General features: G+C 41.3%; 2 protein-coding genes across 2 annotated transcripts in view; both read right to left on the bottom strand.

Annotated features, from left to right (window-relative positions):
- Positions 1-4698, bottom strand: part of prickle3 (prickle homolog 3) — a 31510-nt gene extending 26812 nt beyond the window's left edge. Inside the window, exon 1 of the mRNA XM_079488776.1 lies at positions 4478-4698. Coding sequence (XP_079344902.1) covers positions 4478-4570 — 93 coding nt within the window. The 5' untranslated portion in view covers positions 4571-4698. The remainder of the gene's footprint in view (positions 1-4477) is intronic.
- Positions 4699-5978: 1280 nt separating this feature from the next.
- On the bottom strand, positions 5979-19028 carry plp2b (proteolipid protein 2b). Its single transcript, XM_079489347.1, has 5 exons — positions 18634-19028; positions 10282-10437; positions 9526-9624; positions 8539-8635; positions 5979-7653 (listed from the first exon to the last, which is right to left on the bottom strand). Exons 1-5 carry the CDS (start codon positions 18727-18729, stop codon positions 7640-7642), a joined length of 462 nt encoding a protein of 153 aa, XP_079345473.1. The 5' UTR covers positions 18730-19028; the 3' UTR covers positions 5979-7639.
- Positions 19029-20000: the final 972 nt, after the last annotated feature.

Here is a 20000-nt window from a genome sequence, read left to right as displayed (position 1 = left end):
GAGACATCTTCATTTACTTTATTGTGTGTCTCTTCTCCCTTCTGGCTCCAAAACTATGGAATGCACTTCCCATTCCAATCAGAACTGCAGCCTCACTCCCAATCATCCACCGTAGTCTGAAAACCCACCTTTTCAGACTCCATCATGGCCCATAGCACTTACCCTACCCCCTTAGATAGCACTTTGTGTAGACTTAGATAGCTTTTGATACAGACTTATAGCATGTTATGTAGACAGCACTAGAATTGCATTGTATGTAGTCATAGCCCTTTATTGTATATATGTATAGTATATTATAGTATATGTAGCTGGAAGTACCCTAGCTGGAAGTACCCTCACTAAAAACGCCGGGACAACGCTCCACACGTCCCAAACTCTTCTCCCTTCTGGCCCCAAAACTGTGGAATGCACTCCCTGTTGCAATCAGAACTGCAGCATCACTCCCAATCTTCCGCCGTAGTCTGAAGACCCACCTTTTCAGACTCCATCATGGCCCATAGCACATATCCTACCCCCTTAGATAGCACTTTTAGACTTAGATAGCATTTGAAACAGACTTATAGCATGTCTTGTAGACAGCACAATAATTTCATTGTATGTAGTCATAGCACATCGTAGTACATGTATAGCATAGTATATATGTATAGTTTATATGTATAGTGTCATTATATAGATATTCCACTGTTACGTTCTTAGCTTACACATGTTTCATGATAACTACTTTTTATCTATGTGATGTATTGCCATGCTTCTTGTTCTTGTTTAATGTAAATCGCTCTGGATTAAGAGCATCTGCTAAATTGTAACTTGTTTATACTCAACACAGGATCAAGTGTTCATGAAATATCAGTCATCAAAACTGACCCCTCTGGAAAATCCTGAGTACTAACTAACAAGATAAAGAGGAATTAGTAGGATTTGAATCTCTCTTTGCCGCTTATGTAAATGCAGATGCTGTAGCCTCTGTAATGATCCCTGTGACATGACTTGTGCAACGCGGCGCACTGGACGCTAACTGAGCCTTGAAAAGACAGTGATTGATGCAGGGAAAGCCTTAGGTGCTTAGGCAGAGTAGACGCAGTCATGTTGTAAGTCATGTTGGAGGATTAGAGAGGCAGTCAGTTTACCTGAAACGTTTTGTCACAACAAGCTACAAAGACACAACAACCACTAATTTAATGACATAAGCACACTGGCAGAAACTACATTTACAATTTTGAAGTAATTTTACTCACTTACTAATACTTCTACTCCAATTCATCAGAGAAGCAAATATTTTACTTTTTACTCCACTACATTTATTTGACAGCTTTTGTTACAAGTTCCTTTGTAGTTCTGGATTCTTACAAAACATACATGAACCAATTAACGTTTGTTGTCTAATTGGAAATGTCTTATCTACAAGCTCGCGAAACATCGCATTTCGAGCTTGTAGATGTGATGGTTTTTTTAAAAGACCAATTTAAAATGTATTTGATGCTTTTGTACTTTCATTCAAGTAAAATTTTGAATGCAGGACTTTTACTTGTAACAAAATATTTCTACTTTGCTACTGTTTTACTGAAGTAAAAATATACACCTTCCTTCTTCCATAAGCAATATAATTATGTTAGGAGGTTGTATTACATGTGAATACACTGGCTAATCTGCAATGCATTCAATAAAAAAGCAAAGTAAACTTGAAAACCTCAAAATTAATTTGGGGTAAAACAAGATTTGGAAGCATGGAGATGATTCAATCTGTGAACCTATCCAGAGAGACACAAAAACTTGTCAAGCTGGTTCTAATTAGCGCTACATGATTACAGAGCAGAGAGAGATAGTTAGCTCCATGCCATCACTGTGGTACACAAGAACATTAAGACATGGAGACGTTTCACACGCATTCCTCAGCTTGTCTTCTACTCTGTCCTTTTTCTTAAAATACCGAGGAGGTGAGGGCGAAGCTGAGAGGATCTCAGGAAACAGACGACACTGTCAACGTTTTAGAACCTGAACTTCATTTGGCACTTCCCCGAAAACGTTCTTCCTTGGCATTAAGGCCCTCTCCCATTCGTCAAGCGAGCCTGCATGAGAGCCTCACAGGTTTCATGTGTTTTCCTTTCAGCTTTGACACAAAAGATAATGCGTCAGGTCTGTGGCCCAACAATGAGGTTACTCTATTGTGTTGTCAGTGAAGGATGCAGTTGGGAGGGGTGCTGGGAGTGGGAAGTGCTGGCTCTCAAAACTCTGCTCGGGGAAAGTAAACAGCCACTCTAGTTCACACTGGTGCACAGGAACGCTCTCATAGTGGAAACATACTTACCCAAAAAAAATCAGCTGTTTTCACAATGAGAGCATAAAGGTTGTAATCAGATCACAGATCCTTTCTTGGTAACTATGCAACCGTGTAAACAAGAGCCTGACAGGTATAGACAAACTAATACTAAAGTACCTTATTTTGTCCTTTTTGTTTCTGGGATCATCCAGCGACTATACTTAAACTAATACTAGACAATATTATTATAATTAATAACCGTTTTGGGAAACGTGAAACGTTGAGCACATTTGTGGTGGCTGGAACCAGTTCCTTCGAGGCCTTTTTTGAGCAAAGTTCTTTGTCAACAAGATAAATCCTTTTTCACACTTGAACAACCACTTGAACCGTAGTGTTCCTATTTTGGGCCGAACATTCTGCAAAAATATCATTAGAGCTTGTAGAGAAAGGCCAATGGCTGGGGGAACCCAGCGAACTAAGCATATTAAGGTTAAAAGCAATCATAAAATACCTCAACCCAATCAAGATGGGGTTGAGGTTACTTAGTAAGAACATAATTTGAGTTTTGCTTCTAAAAGCACAATGACTTGTGGTGGTTACGGCTGACTTTTAGACGTTAAACATTAACAAGAAAGGTCAGGGGTTGGAGCCTGTGGCATGCTCGGTAGATTAACCATGCGCACGCGCACACACACACACACACACACACACACACACACACACACACACACACACACACACACACACACACACACACACACACACACACACACACACACACACACACACACACACACACACACACACACACACACACACACACACACACACACACACACACACACACACACACACACACACACACACACACACACACACTAGACAAGATCGAACACAACCAGCAGGTCAACAAGCATCTCCAAGATCTACTTCTTATTTCCTTTTTTTAAGATTCTGCCTCTCTTCATTTAAACTCCATTGTACAATGGTGGTTGCAGACAAGAAAATGATCTTCAAGCGAACATTAGATTTGAAGATCAAGTCTCATCTGCAAGTGACTGTAGAGAAACACTATGACTATGTATAGTGTATGTATAGTATATCTAGATCATGGTCCAGACTGCCCTGTACTGTGTCACCCCAAGCAGCCATGCTGCGCTGCTGGGTTGCTCTGACAATATAGGCTATAGCATCACAATTCTGAGCATGTCAAAATAGGTGATGATCATTCAACTTGTAGATCGATTAAATAGATGTGGTGTAGGGGGACTTTGGTCAACAAAGTGCAAAATGAAATAGATATTAATACAAAACACAAATTATACAGTAGCATATAAGGTTTAAGTAGTTAATTAAGTAGTAATTATTTATAAGTAAATAATGATAACATGATTTTGTGTAGCCCTATGACAGGTATTAGGGATATGACAATTGTACTTACACATTATGAGATTGATTGCATGCATTTTATTGGAGGGGCTACTTTGCTAGTTTGACACACACACACACACACACACACACACACACACACACACACACACACACACACACACACACACACACACACTCTCTCTCTCTCTCTCTCTCTCTCTCTCTCTCTCTAAGAGACAGATGTTTCATGTTTTTTGATATTCACTACAGTCATATGAATTTGCACAGACAGCAATGGCCATTGCAAACTTTTAACTTTCCAGTGGGAGCATAGCCCGTCTCATTCAGACATACAGTACACTACAGTGTATATGGTATATATAAAACTGTAACTTGTTCTGTTGTTCATAATTATGGCAAGCCTTAGTTTGTCCCAACTTAATCCAAGTTCCAATACCTGCTCAGGTAAATTCCTATGACGTAGTTAAGCACACCCCTCCTAACCTCTTAGAGTATGCTCCTAACCCACGGTGCCCTAAATGAGTCAGGAAACAAAGAATGTAGGTCTTTTTTAAATGATATAAGAAACCAACATAACAGCGTAAAGAAAACGAATAACAACGCTAGCCGTTCCACTATTATAAAATATAACCCCCCGCAGGTAAAGGTGAAACTTTAGTCCCACTTGGTTCTGTTTGTTCGACGTGAATAATAATATAATAAGTCGATCCACGGCCTCAACGTCGAACATTCGTGTTTCAAATTATTTCTGCTATTCATATCATACATCACAATGTAGTCTCACACGGCGATTTATGAAGCCCCCCAAAAATGTATAATCCCACTTACCGAGCGGTTCGATCGTCGCTTTTTAGATCCACGGGAGAACATGGTTGTCGGTTCGTGTTGCTGAGAAGAAACCCGATCCGTTTTGTAGGACATTCAAGAAGATCAACCTTTTTGAGAGTCTACTCTGAAGAGATGTTTTCACGCCTACACGTCGCAGACGCACATCAGCTTCATGGTGTCTTCAGGTTGATAATGTAATGTCCCCCCAACAACAACTTCACGTCTCCATGGACCTCTTACGCAGAATACGCACCAGCACAGCACAGCAGACTATGTGAAAGTTTTATAGTGCGTAACGCATACGTAACCACACGTCACCTCCCCCAGGCCCCCTGGCTGTATACTGTACTAGTGTGACTGACTTACATCACAAGTGTTTTTTTGTTTTTACTCTGAGAGAGTGCAGATGTAACTTTATTTAACTCCGACTAGTGTCCAAATATTAATGATCCTTACGGGTCCAATTTGGTTACATGTCATACTCTCTCAAAGTTACCATATGGATGAATTTTAGTGTGCGCACACATTCATGTCACTTTCCTAGTTCTCATGGCTTTTAATTTGAAGAGATCTAAGCTCAGTAGTGGAAAGTAACTATAAAGTTAGGCTACATACTCAATACTCAAGTACAAGTTTGAGGTAGTAGTTTTTGAGATAACATTTTTGATAGCCTACTTATACTAGCCTACTGCACTGCATCTCAGACTGAGGTAATTATTGTACTTTTTATTCCACTACAATTATTTGACAGCTTTAGTGTCTAATTAAAATATTTCGATTTAATGTGAATACAAAACAGGCATTAACTGATAAATGATGATGTATTATTCTATTCTAGCTATGTTATGCCCAGCAGCACATGAAGTATTAAAATCAGCCACACCTTTACCAGCTGGCAATATTATGAACACATAAAGCATTAATACAATTCAATAATATGATTGTAAAATGGGCCATTCTCTTTACCATCCTCTTTACCTGCCAACTGGGTAGAATTAACTACAAATAGTGATTATATGCTGCCATCTAGTGGCATTACTGCAGAAGGCAACTCAAGCCACTAAAAACCACAGAGTTCCCAGAACTTCCCAGATAAAGCAAAGCAAAGCAAAGTTCTTTGTTTACCCAGGGTGAATGGACTAAGCTTGAGATGCTTGTTTACAGCCAGACCCTGCTCATAGAACATTTCATGGTAGGGGTTCAATGCCTTGCTCAAGGGCACTTCAGCTGTGGTAATTTTAACGTGCCGGTCCGGGGATTCGAACTGGCGACCTTCCGATAACAAGACAGCTCCGCAAACCGTTCGGCCACCGCTGCCACTAGATCACAGTTACAGTACCGTGATAAACAGTACTGTGTCCGTGTGCAAAACAAATTATTAGTTAACAGAAATATAAACTACACAGATTTTGTTCCTTGTAGTAATAATGGATTTTTATTTTCCAAAACACTGTTGCTTCAAAACGTCAAAGGCACAAATCACAAACTCACGAAAAGCACGTTAGGAATACAACACTGAGGCCACATCTTTACTGAACATAAACAGTACTTTAGGCGGAAGAAAAAACATGAATAATGTCTTACAATGACATATGCACAAATCCAAAGTGTGGTGAATTAACTTCCCTTTTCTCATAAAAAAAGAACAAAGAATGAAAGTGCAGAAACTTACTAAGCTTTTCTATTGAGCGATGCATGATGTTTTCTTTTTGCTGAAAATATTCTGTGCCTTGAACATTTTGCTACAAATTCAAATAATATACATGTAGTGAACGCATGACCTGAGTAAAAACAAATAGCCTGTAGATGCTAATTCAATAAGATCAATCAGTCTGGTAGTTAATGGATGCTATAGTCTGAACTCGGATGAGTCATGGCAATGAAATTTGATCCATAATGTTAGACCACTTCAAATGCTTATGTCTCCAGATGCAACATGGAAATGGAAATGCAAATGGACTAAGAATAAGATAACTATAAGTTATGGTTAGTTGTATCATCAATTCATTGTATCATCAGATGACAAGACACTTTATCAGATGACATTACAGTACTTTGTAAAATACATTTATTTAATTGTATTAATCTATGGAAGTGTTGCAGCCTTGTACACAATACACATTATTGCTCTGTGAGCAGTTAACTCAAAAACATCCCTAATTCATAATGTTATTACAATACAATGGAGGCGCACATTTCATTAAGTGTTACTGTGAACTGACTAGAACTTTCCATAGGTTAATGTACAAGTTATTGGACTGGACTGTGTGGGGGCATTCAGAGGAACAGTGCTGTTGCCTTGGATGGCAGTGAGTCAGAATGGTTGAGACAGGAGTGCAGAAGCACTCAAAAACAAAAATTGGAAAAGTACAGTTACAAATAATTCATTAAGCAGTAAGCACCAGCTCATGTGTAAATTCATTGTTTCTTAAAATCTAAACTCAGACAACATATTCCCTCTATCAGCGGACGTGTTGAGTATGACACACAGCCAATGCATTTACTACAGGCCATTAGAACAGAACACACGTGTTGTGCGCTACGCAACACGACAAGCTGCGTCAAAGTACTGAGCAAAGCTTTACGTTGTCATTATTTACAACTTTCCCTTTTTAACCACTTAAACCCCATAATTGGTTGACCGGAGTCCCCCAGGACTCTACTCTATACTCTATACTACGACCGCTCATTTTCTTGATCTACAGTAAATATCTTAACCCAAAATAGCCGATCTACAAGCTCAGAATGTGTGGCGACGCAACACGTTCTGAGCGTGTAGATCGGCTATTTTTCCCGAACGTTCGCCTCCAGAATATGGACGGCAACGCTAGGGTTCAAGTGGTTTTAATGGACCAAACATTTAGTGATCAGTGGTGCACTGAGGTTGGAGGAGAGGTTTATGAGAGCGTCTCTCGTCATCATCAGAGTCACGTAGTAGAACTGTCTCCTCCACATCTCAGCATTCTCTCTGTCTCTCTGACATGAACCTTACGACAAACCTCTCCTCTACTGGGAACCATATCATCGGTTAATTCATCATCTGTTCATTCTATTCTTTTCGCCTTCCACTCTACTTTGCTGTTGTCTCTGATGACTCTCGCGTGAACTTCTTTCTTTCATTCTTTGTGTTTTCCTGACAAGGATACAAGTATCCCTGCTTGTTTAAACTCTGTCATCTGTAAAGAAACAAAACAAATATTGTTATATAGCCTATTTTACAAGGGCATGCACTGTATATGTATAGTACAAGAGCTATATAAGGCAAGGTTTTGGCATGGCACATTAAAAAACATCAATCTGAAAGATCCTTTACAATGCTGAAGAACAACATGGGGGAGACCGTGGCAGACCCTGTTGCAATAAATTAAGCGTTTGGGAGTATTATGAAAGATTATACCGCTCTGAAACAAAGTTTATTTCTAAACCCAAACTAATAGAGGAGGATAACAGAAAGTTGGGGGCAGGTTTGACCCTAGAGGAAATATCTGAGGCTATAATGAATATGAACTAAAGACAAGAGCTACAGTATATGAAGTTGTTAGAGCATGTTTACATACATTAATGTTGAAATGGTTATCTTCAATATTGTATGTATTTCGGAGGTCAAAGATATAGTGGACAAAAACACATTTCCCTGTATTTGATTTGTTTTTAATCCCAAACCAAACCACACCAATTGCAACTCCTTGCAACTGCCATTAGGGATAATGGTTGCAAGGAGTTGCATGGAGAATAGTTTGGGCTTTAGATTATAGTTTTATTCTGTTTAGAAAAGCCTCTAGTGCACAGCTGTCAAAAATGATCACATGTGCTGGAAGTTGGAACACTCAAGCAATGCATCTGGTCTGTCCAATGTGATTGTGATCTTTTATGATTACTTTTGTTCAACTTCTGACCGAAGTCTGTTCACACTTCACAGACAGACAGAGAGCCTTAAAAGCAGACCTATTAGTCCACTGACACTGGGCAATCGACTGAAAAATACTGTATGTCGCCCAGCCCTAACTGAAACCAATAACCATCAATACATCTATTTAATGAATATGTGGAGATCTTCTCACCAGTGGAAGCAGCGGTGTGCTGCCTGGTTGCTTTTAGTGTCAGGAAGATGGTGTATGTGTCATAGGCGAACAGGACACCAGCGATCAGACCAAACACCTGAAGGACAACAAGGTCAAACAGTTCAGAAGAGTTCTCTAAAACCATTGTACACAGTGAGTTTAGTCTCTTTCAACCTTGTGTCCCTATCTTGTGGATGTCATTAGGTGAAAAGTTTCCCTTTTTTCTATTTTCTGGTGTGGAAAAACAGCCTGTAGATCTGCTATTTTTTATATTTTTCAAAATGTTGAATCAGGGACACCAGGGTGAGAGTGGTTAATGAAGAAGGAACAATGTCATGAATCTTGCTGACAACTCAGTGTCTCTCAGTACTGGAGGGGTGTGTCTTACGGTATGTTATACATAACTCATAGTTATTGTGTAAACCTCAGTGATTGTGTACAACAGCGGTTCCCAACATTTGGAACACAATTTTTTTTTAAATTTTATTTTAAGTTTTAAAAATCCAGTGACATTGTTTTACACACACACACACACACACACACACACACACACACACACACACACACACACACACACACACACACACACACACACACACACACACACACACACACACACACACACACACACACACACACACACACACACACACACACACACACACACACACACACACACACACACACACACACACACACACACACACTGTGGCATGCGCCTGGACCGCTAGGCCAGCGGGCACCACAGTTTTTTTTTGGGGGGGGGTTTGCGAGGCCGCTTGCAATACATGGCCCACATGTTGGGAACCACTGTCTTGCAATATGTTACACATTACTTGTGGTCGTTGTGTAAACCTCAGTGATTGCGTAAAAGTAAATTAATAGTTAGCAGAAAGTCAAGAACTGGTATAACTGACAGATGGAAACCTTTATGCATTTCTGGGGTTTTCTCAGTCAAACTGAATTCAAACAGATGTTGTAACTGACCCCGCCTGCGATGCGGGCGCCATCCCCCGATCCACCAATCACACAGATGAGAGAGGTGATGAGGTACAGCGCACAGCCAATGGCAGCACGTATGAGATCCTGTCAGGAGAAGAAAACAAAAGTAATGATAAATGCTTGTGTCAACTCAATTGTGTGTGTGTGTGTGTGTGTGTGTGTGTGTGTGTGTGTGTGTGTGTGTGTGTGTGTGTGTGTGTGTGTGTGTGTGTGTGTGTGTGTGTGTGTGTGTGTGTGTGTGTGTGTGTGTGTGTTTTTGGTGCACATACAGCACTTTCAGTTCTACTGAAGGCAAGGTTATGCTTAGTTGCATTTCCTTTTGACAACATTGTGTTTTATAAAACAAAACTTAAGGCGGTTTCTATATTTGACAATAGAGAAACAGGAAACTAAAGGCAGAGAGAGAGGGCATGTGTGTGCCAGATGTGCCAGGATTTAACCGTGGACGGCACACACCATCTCGTCATCCAACGGCGTGGCCAAAACAAATTAGTTCTTTCTAACAGGAAAAAGTTTAAATGAGACATTTTTTTAATGAAGCGTAGTTTAGCCTCAACTATTGATTTATTTTATTGATTTAAAAAAATAGCCAAGATCAGCTGATGTTTGCTATTTTAACATATCAAAAGAAAAAATCTGTTCTCCCAAAATTCAAATATTGTTATTAAAATTAATTATTGATTAGTATTACTTTTCCTTATTGATTATATTGATTAATTGCTGCTTCATCTTCATACTCACACTCCACATCCAGTTGACCACCACAAACGCCTTGTCCAACTCCATCATGAAGACGGCAAAAAAGATCATGGCAAAGACCATCTCGCAGATGGCCACGGCGGTGTAACCTCCTGACTGAGAGGCCCCATAACAGATGAGAATGATGAGACTCAGGATCTGAGAGAAGAGAAGAGAAGAGAAGAGAAGAGAAGAGAAGAGAAGAGAAGAGAAGAGAAGAGAAGAGAAGAGAAGAGAAGAGAAGAGAAGAGAAGAGAAGAGAAGAGAAGAGAAGAGAAGAGAAGAGAAGAGAAGAGAAGAGAAGAGAAGAGAAGAGAGAAGAGAAGAGAAGAGCGAAGAGATTAATAAGTCATTACATTTGGACCTTGAGCTGTTATTATTACTGCAGTCCCGCCCCCGATGATGGCCCAGGAAATAATTCCCTGTTCATTTTCCCCATAGACTTTTCAAAAAGTATTTATTTAAAGACGTTTGCGCCGCGGACAAAGCCAACTCGGCTCGTGACAAATCATGACAATAAACACAATGTTTTGGGCAGATGAAATAATTAGAAAGAAGAAAAAAAGGCAGGGTACAACACATTTTGTTTTGTTTTTCTTCATAAGTGTGTAGGGTGAGTGGCGAGGAGCTAGTTTCAAAAAGGGCATCAGGGTTCCTTGAGGGGGTTTCAAATGGACCATTACAGTTCTGTAACTCTGAGAGTGTACAATGAAGACCAGTTCCATGAAGACCAGTGCTCTTGTCACGTGCTGGTGTGTGGCGAGAACCTGAACGCAGGACAGCCAAGCACATACGTACCTAGCTGGCTGTACGTGTGTTCAAAACCCATTATTTTAATGTTTTTGTTTTGTGGCTTTCGCCTTTATTTTATATTTTTTATGGAGGGACAGACAGTAGGCTGACAGGAAATGGGGAGAGAGATGGGGGGGAAGACATGCAGTAAAGGCCGTCGGGATCAGGAGTCGAACCCGCGGCACACTGCCAGACTGGATTACCAGCCAAGGTGCCTGGACCATTGAGCCATGGCCCAGGCCCAAAACCCTTTTTTTTTTCCCTTTTTTTTTTAAAGATATTTTTTTGCAGCTTACGCCTTTTGAAGGGACAGACAGGAAACGGGAGAGAGATGGGGGAAGACATGCAGTAAAGGCCGTGTCGGGCTCGGGAGTCGAACCCGCGGCACACTGCGACTGGATTACCAGTCGGGTGCCCAGACGGTTACGCCACCGCCTGGGCTCAAAACCCATTATTGACACAATTCTCATCAAGGACTAACTGGGGAAGACTGATATATACACATGAGGGGTTATTAGATACAGCAGACATAGAACCAGAACAACTAGACAGGGAACAACATATGTAGAAATACAAGACCTAGACGCTACAAATAATGAAACAAAAGTCTGAGACTGTAACCACTAACTATGATTGTCTACGAGAGGGTGGGTAGAGTCATTGTAAACCTGAATTGCAATTGTTTGTCTCCAATGATCTTAATAGCCTGGTTGACTACCTGGGTTAGCTTGTTCCTGTCTCTGAGAGGTTCCCATACCAGGAGACGATATTAAAAGTGAAACACTCTCAGTGAGTGACCTATAGACCATGGTCAGGGTGTGTTGTATACTAGCATTAAAACCTTTCAGTTTCCTGAGAAGATAGAGCCGCTGCCTTGCCTTTTTATACAGAAAATGCTATCTGCATTGGTCTCTCATTTCGTCACTCTATCAAACTGTACATTGCAGCCAGGTCAGGTTAATGAAAACATCTGTAATGTGAAGGTCCCATGCAGATGTTTACATATGCAAATGAAGGTCTGGCAGGCGGCAGAAAATGAACCCTGACTTGATTCCCTGTACTGCAGAGCACAGAAATTGACCCAGTGTTCACCTCATTACTATTCATTTTGTTGAAGCCTCCACACACCGGCCCCACGCCAAACATTGTTTGGTTTACTCTGGCCAGTGACCAATTCAACATCTCGTCTCACAACAGCTCAACCATTTATGTCTTCTATTTACTGGATTTGGATTGTGTTCTCTTGTGCCAGGGTTCCACTGCAGCCATCGGGCGTCCGTCAGCGTCACGTCATCGTCAACGCAGGGAATGTTCCCTTTTTGAATGAAGGGTGCTACTGCGTTTTCCAAACGCAACACGACGCAACACACTCAGTGGAGCCCAGGCCTTAGCGACTGCATTCCTTTAATCCTGCTTATTGTATATTTAGGATAGATGTTGACTATTGTAGGTATGTTGTTTAGAAATGCTACTCTCAAGAGCATCTGTTAAATGTGGTTCTCAAGGTGAGGTATGGTACCCCCAGCAGGTCCTTGAGGGGGTTCCAGGGCGTGCAAACTAGTTAATATATCAAAATCTCTGTAAGCACTTAACCCTATTTCATATTTCAGATATTCCAAAGCCGATCTAAAGTCTCACAACGCGTCACAATCTGACCGTTGTGAGCTTGTATGCTATCTTGGAAAATGGTTTTCCAACATTCCACATTTTTAACAACAAAAATCTTTTGGGGGGCTCCCTCCTCCCTGGCACAAAACCACTGTCATAAATGTCTGAATTGTTGTCATTGTAATGCCATAGGAACATACTTTCTGCACAAAACTTACACAGTTTAACACATAAAATCACAATAGCTCCAGCCAAGCAGAGATGGAATGGAATTACAGTTCAGTCCATCAGCTGAACCCAACACATGATGCTTTCAACTTAGATTTACTGTGTTTTTTCCATCAAGACCACATTTTTTCCATAAGAGGGAAAGAGTAAGCGGGCATTCTCCTCGGTTCATTCCGCCAAAAAGCTGGCAGTGTGTAGGAATCATAAACTTAAACGGCCCATGGCCAAAAGACCAGAATCAGCCGGACTGCGTGACTTCAATCCTTCTATTGTTGCTGCAGACAAGCTCTGTGGGTAGAAGAACTCCAAATACTGTGTAGTACACACAGAATATTTTGTGGTACACACAGCTGTAGCTAGACAATACTGTCCCACAGCCCCTCTGAACACAACCTCCATACAATCATTTTTACAACCAAGGGTATGACATTTATGTGCAGCAATAATGTTTTTGTTAAAGTGAACATACAAAACGTATTTTATAAATGTGGGTATCACACTATACAATGATTGGTTAAATTTAGTTATAAATATATAAATATAACACCTGAATTTCTCCTTGGAGGCTCAATAAAGATCTATGTATTTAAAAACAGTTGGTACAACTAGTTGTTACACAACACTATTAGTATAAAATGTATTAATGTTCAACCAAAAGTGGAACATTAACCCTTTCAGCTGATTCAACTGCTGTCCCTTTCTCTTCTTTGTGGAACATGATACAGGTAATGCATTACATCCTGCAGACTCTGATTCTGATATGCATCTAAAGACACAGGGCTCACAAATTGGGATTTATGTAGTATTAGATGTGTCGGACATATTTGCTTTAACATGGGAAGATGTAAAACCTGATTTATCCTTCGTCGTACGTGTATAAATTAAGCACGAGTCACAGACACTGTGGTCCATTCTACATGAAGCATGCGTGAGGTAACAGCCGCCCACTACCCAACTATCTGTTTCTCCCCTTTCCCCCCCACGCCATGTCACAAACCACCTCACACACACACATGCGCACACGCACACACGCCTCAGTGTTTGGTGTGTTCCAGAGACTGGCACAGGCTGCCTCTGTGCAGAGAGGTGGGTGGGGGGCGGGGGTCTCGGCCAGGAGCCTACACAAAAGAGGCTCTATTCTGGCTTCAGTCTTCTGCTTGTGTGAGGGCAACGGTTCACACAGAGAAACACACACTCCTACACAGAACAGTCCTTCACAACAAGAAAAGGAGCGAGGCGTTCAACACGTTTATGTCACAACACAGACACAGCGACAGATCTGTATCGGCCAGTTCAGCATCTATTCACACAAGTATATAATCAGTTTCTCTTTTAAACCGACTACTATGGGGAAATAGTGAATAGCCAGCTAATTATAGACAAATATGAGAGCAGAGTCAGAGACTGCCAGAGAGAGAGCCTGTCGGTGGTACAGAGAAAGACCAAATACGAATGGAACTAGGGGAAGTCCCGTTATTTTTTTAAGTCTTGGGCTGGGCCTCCTACATCAGCCATATATGCTCAACATTTTCCATATTACTCATAGCCTTACCGCTTCTCCCACTGTAACACTGAAAAAAGTAAAAGGAAATATTGGCTTCCATACCCACAACTATGGGACCAGTTATTTTAGGACGAGCAACTTAACAGGACTTCAGCTCACTGTGTGTATGAGTCACCCAGGTTTATCATCCCTTTTGGGCAGAGCTTAATGTATAACAAAGGAGGATTTGCATTAAATGGGTGTGACTGGGCGCTGTACCGGTGAAAACACGGACAAGACGCTTCATGCCTCTGTCAGGTCATTACAAGGAGGATCAAAAAGAAAGGAGGAAAAAAAGCTCATACCGGTATCTGATTTGCAAACATATGGAAACTTTACAGTGTAAACATGATGGTATAAACAGTAGCCTTCAGTTCTCGGCTGCTCGGTTTGTGTTCTGTGGGCTTTGATAAAGGCTCTTACAAAAGAGGTGACTAGTTATGGTCGTGAAATGTCCACTTGAACCCCAGCATGCCTATTCTGGGTAGCAATAGCAACGTGTGAGCTTGGGTATTTTTGGCAAAGAGATTTGGTGTAGACGGGAAAAAGCTGTCCAAGTACAGTTCCAACTCAGATCCATTTTATAGAGGGTAAAATCACCAAGAGAAATCATATAAGGAACAAAAAAAAAAAACATTGTCAAATGAGAAAACAACATGGCTATTATATCAGCCATAGCAGGGAGAGATTGGGTTTCCCTTTTCCTGTCTCTCTCTCTCTCACACACTCTCTCACACGCACGCACGCACGCACGCACGCACCCACGCACGCACGCACGCACGCACGCATGCACGCACGCACGCACGCACGCACGCACGCACGCACACACACACACACACACACACACACACACACACACACACACACACACACACACACCTCTCTACCTGCAATTAGCAAGCTATTTGGGACATCCAGCACCAGAGATGATGTTCTCCTTCATAGCTTTCACCAGACCCCACAGAGAGCCACATGTGAAAGTGTTTTGCATGTCCAAGAATGCAGAGACGCCACAGAGACAGCAGAGTGTGAAAGTGTTCTGTCCAAGAATGCAGAGACCTAGATGTGTGCTGAGAGAGACATCCGTGCATTCTTTGTCTCAGGGACGGAATCGCACATGTTGTCTGGAACTTCCATCTCCTCTGAAAATACAACTGTTGTATTATGTGGGTGAAGTGAACCACCAAAGCAGCTGAGCTGACTCAACACACTGTTACAAGTTGAGTGCTTTTCTTAAATTCTTATTCTTAGAAATGAGAGCTTAATCAGGACTTTTTTCTTTATCCAGACTTTGATAACACTGTGGTGCAAAGAGATATTCAGTCCTACTCAGTGCAGTAACATGTTGCTACAACTTGTGTGCTCCTGCACTACAGTGCAACTTTTATTTTGGAACTTCAGTTGGGAACATGAGGTCAGAACTCAGAATGACTGCTGTATTTAGACAACACTGTGAAGTGAAATGCAAACAAGGAGAACCACGTCAAAGCCATGGTCAGAGAAAAGATAAATAGAGCTCTGCATGCAAGAAGTAGACACTAGACCTTACAAGGAAGTGGAAACTACTTCAGTTCAACTTAATAATAATAATAATAATATAGCACTTTGTCTTGATGACCAATGCACTTTACATAGGGGAAACTACCATCAGTGACGATTGAGATGGTGCTTACACAGTGATGTAAACAACAGGTTGTGGTCTCCCTACACATCAATGGTGTGATGCCACTACTGCTAGACTATAGTAGTACTGTAGCTGAGATATTCATTCATCTTAACAACAACCAGAACTGCAAACTGTATTGTGGTCCTCAGAGAGGGGTGAAGGGACCCCCAGGGTTCCGTGTGGAGGTTCCAATAGAGCCTTGCATAGGGTCAGTGGTCCTCAAAGAGGGGTGCAGGGAGCCCCAGGGTTCCGTGTGGAGGTTCCAATAGAGCCTTGCATAGGGTCAGTGGTCCTCAAAGAGGGGTGCAGGGAGCCCCAGGGTTCCGTGTGGAGGTTCCAATAGAGCCTTGCATAGGGTCAGTGGTCCTCAAAGAGGGGTGCAGGGAGCCCCAGGGTTCCGTGTGGAGGTTCCAATAGAGCCTTACAGGCTTGTAACTCTGAGTGTTATGGTGCTCCTTCAAATGAAAAAGTTTGAGAACCACTTGCCGTAAGCTATATTTTGCTCCAAACAATGCATTTTCTTTGTCCTGGTATTAGTTTGGCTATAGGCTATCCTCCAACTAATCATGTGTTTACTGCTAATATTTAGCCTACGACATAGATTAATAAAGCTTAAGTAGAAAAGGAGACAGCTGCCACTAGGTCAGATACTCCCTGCAAGTTAAACCATGTGACCTTTCATCTGCCATTTTTAACAGCCGGCATCTGGCACTTTGGTGCCAAATGAGAAAACAGTGGAGTACAAGTGACAGGTGGAAGGGCCTTAGCCCCCCTGTCATGACCCCAACCTAAAGTCACACATGTGGCCCTCATTCCAGTGCCGAGAACAGAATGGAAAAGATCAATATTTGATTGGATTACCTTATTCGTCCCGCTGGTGGAATTGTTTTCAGCTTCATGGCTGCTAATCTTAGATAGTCATGATGAGCGCTCAGTGGGAGCAGTTAGGGGTTAAGTGCCTTGCTCAGGGACAGTTGGGCTGAGAGTTGAACCGGTGACCTTCTGATTACCAGACAGACAGCCAAGTCTCTACCCACTAAGCTACAGCAGCAATAAACAAATTCTAGCAGTATATAGACTTCAAGTTCTTATCCACATTAGCCTTGCGTAACCAGCCTTCATCTGCCTTTGCAATGCATATCCATGCAGCGATATTAGTATCGCTATGCAAGGCTATATCCATATATGAAAACATAAATGTTCCTGTTGCAGTGTTTACTTTGTGAATTTCAGTAGCCAGTAGACAGGAAATAAACTTGGACCCAATCTCTTCAATTGAGAAGGTCTATATCGCACAGGTTCACAAAGTGGGGTCTGGGGGACCCCCATGGGTCCTTGAGGAGGTTCCATGGGGTCCCCAGCAAGATGAGGAACTGTTTAAAGTTAAACATTTAAGTCATATTTCAATAATGTACTGTAGATCGCTGTTCAAAAATACCCAACAGGTTTTGAGCTAGATCTATCTTGACATCTTGACAAATCTAGACACATTGTGGGTCTCTGGCACAAAATGTTTTCAGATGGAGGTTCATGGCCAAAACCACTGGACTATAGAACATAGACTAGACAAGAAGGCTATACTACGTCTTGTCTTAGCCTTGGATCAAGACTAACATAGTTTTACTTTTGTTTTCGATACGATAGCAAAGTCAGACTTGATAAAATACATCTATGATAGTCTTGATCCAAGGCTATAGTCTTGACTACCAATATAGGCTATATAAGGGCAACTGTGGCTCAAGAGGTAGAGCAGGTCGTCCAATGATCCATGGGTCGGCGGTTCGAATCCCGGCTCCTCCTGTCTACATGTCGAAGTGTCCTTGGGCAAGACACTGAACCCCAAATTGCTCCCGATGTGCTGGTTGGTACCTTGCATGGCTTCCGCCGCAATCGGTGTATGAATGTGTGTGAATGGGTGAATGTAATGCACAATCTATGTAAAGCGCCTTGGATAAAGGCGCTATGTAAATGCACCATTTACCATTTACCATTTATAATAATACGAACAGGCTATAGGCTATATTAGACTAGATTTCTATTCTACGTTCTACGTTATAATATACTATAATATAGCTACTTAATGCATAGTATTACATAACAGAATAGAATATAACCGAACACCGTGCAATACACTATAATGGTCATTTATTACACATTTATTACACAAATTACAAAGGGTTAAGAAACAAAGCAGCAATCTTTTTATCAGCTGTATCAGGTTTAAATTCTCTCTTCATACATTCAGTCAGTGTCCATCACAGTCAACCCTAACAGTTCGATAGCCACTAATATAGGCTAGTAGCCTAACCTAGATTGAACCCACGTCACTGTAGCCTACTGACCAAGGCTGTAGCAGTCTATGCAATAGTGGAACACTGTCTGTCTGCAACACACCCCTCATTGTTATGCTATTTACAGTGAGTTTTAAACCTATGATGCATGTGGATTGAACAGCTGCACCTCGATGTCGGTTGCTATTGAATGTTCAAGTGCAAGTGCGTAAAGTTTATATACTTACTATTTCTGACCCGAGGATAAACCCCTTTTGAGTTTTCACGTAAAGTTTCAGCTTCTCCAAGACGTTGGCACCGGTGCTGGCCGTCGTGTCAGCCATGATGATTATTCCAAACGATTTTTTATTAATTTGATGTAAATATGAAACTTAAAAATCTGCAGCGGTGGTGCGACTCCAGGCGCGCGTTACATAAAAACCACCCGACGTGCCTTCTTCAGCAGAAATGACCGAAGAAGAAGTATAGTGGTTGTAAAAGTAAAGTTTCTTTGGGAAACAGTCTGACTGGATGATCTGGATCTGGTCAGATTGGTTGCAGTTCGCGGTAATAGACTAGTTCACTCCGTCCCCCGCCTCTGCTCTCCTTGGTAAAGAAACGAATGTGACACATGGGCGTTGGCTTGCACTTTTCTCCAGGGTGTTGCTTTGCTGCTACTGTTGGCAGTAGGGCAGTAGGCTATAGTAGGCGAGCCTACTGGCTGCCGTAGTACGACGGTGTCGCTCGCCCATATAACAGATCTACAAAAAGGTTTTTGATTGCATGGATCCCCATGCAATGCACTTTGATATTATTATTTGTATTATATATTTTAAATGTATTATAATAATAACAATAATAATAATATTATAATATTATAATATTATTATTATCATTCTTATTATTATTATTATTATTATTATTATTATGATTTAATCTCTGGATCTGGGACCCCCAATATGCATCATAAAATCATCAGTTTGTATACAAATAGACCCAAATGGATTTTTGATATTTTCCATATAGCAACAGCAAAAACATTTCTCCTGACAACAAGCCCCGCCCAGCATGGCTGTCTGTAACCGTGGCAACCACTTGCAAAAGAACATGCATAAATTCTGTGCAGCGGTACTGTGTGCATGGTAGAGGTAGCTAGCCTACCAATAGTCTACCCTGGAATTTAAGAATGAAATTACTGTTCCACTTATACTACACTGTCTATGTTGTTTACAGTAATCAGACACTAGGCTACATTATACCATTTAGCATATATGTAGGCTATATATTTTTTAATATGTCATAATAACACATTAATTGTTTCTTCCAAATTGCAGGATAAATGTAGCCTGGGTTCCAGCCTGATTTGCTGCGTTACGCGGATCTGAAAATGTTGCGAAGTGACATTTTCAGATCCGCGGAACGAAGCAAATCAGGCTGGAACCCCCAAAGCTAGGATAAATGGGCATTCTAAGCATTCCAGTGAAGGGCTCTATTCAAACAGTGTTTGCAGTTAATTATATTGACCTTTTCCACAATTCAAGCAACAACAAATGGCTTCAGATTTATTTCCTGTTGAGTGTTTGTGAATATCAGTAGGCCTACTGACAGGAAAATA

This window comes from Electrona antarctica, assembly GCF_951216825.1.
Source record: "Electrona antarctica genome assembly, chromosome: 2".
NCBI lineage: Eukaryota > Metazoa > Chordata > Actinopteri > Myctophiformes > Myctophidae > Electrona > Electrona antarctica.
This window is presented reverse-complemented; position numbering and strand designations above follow the sequence as displayed.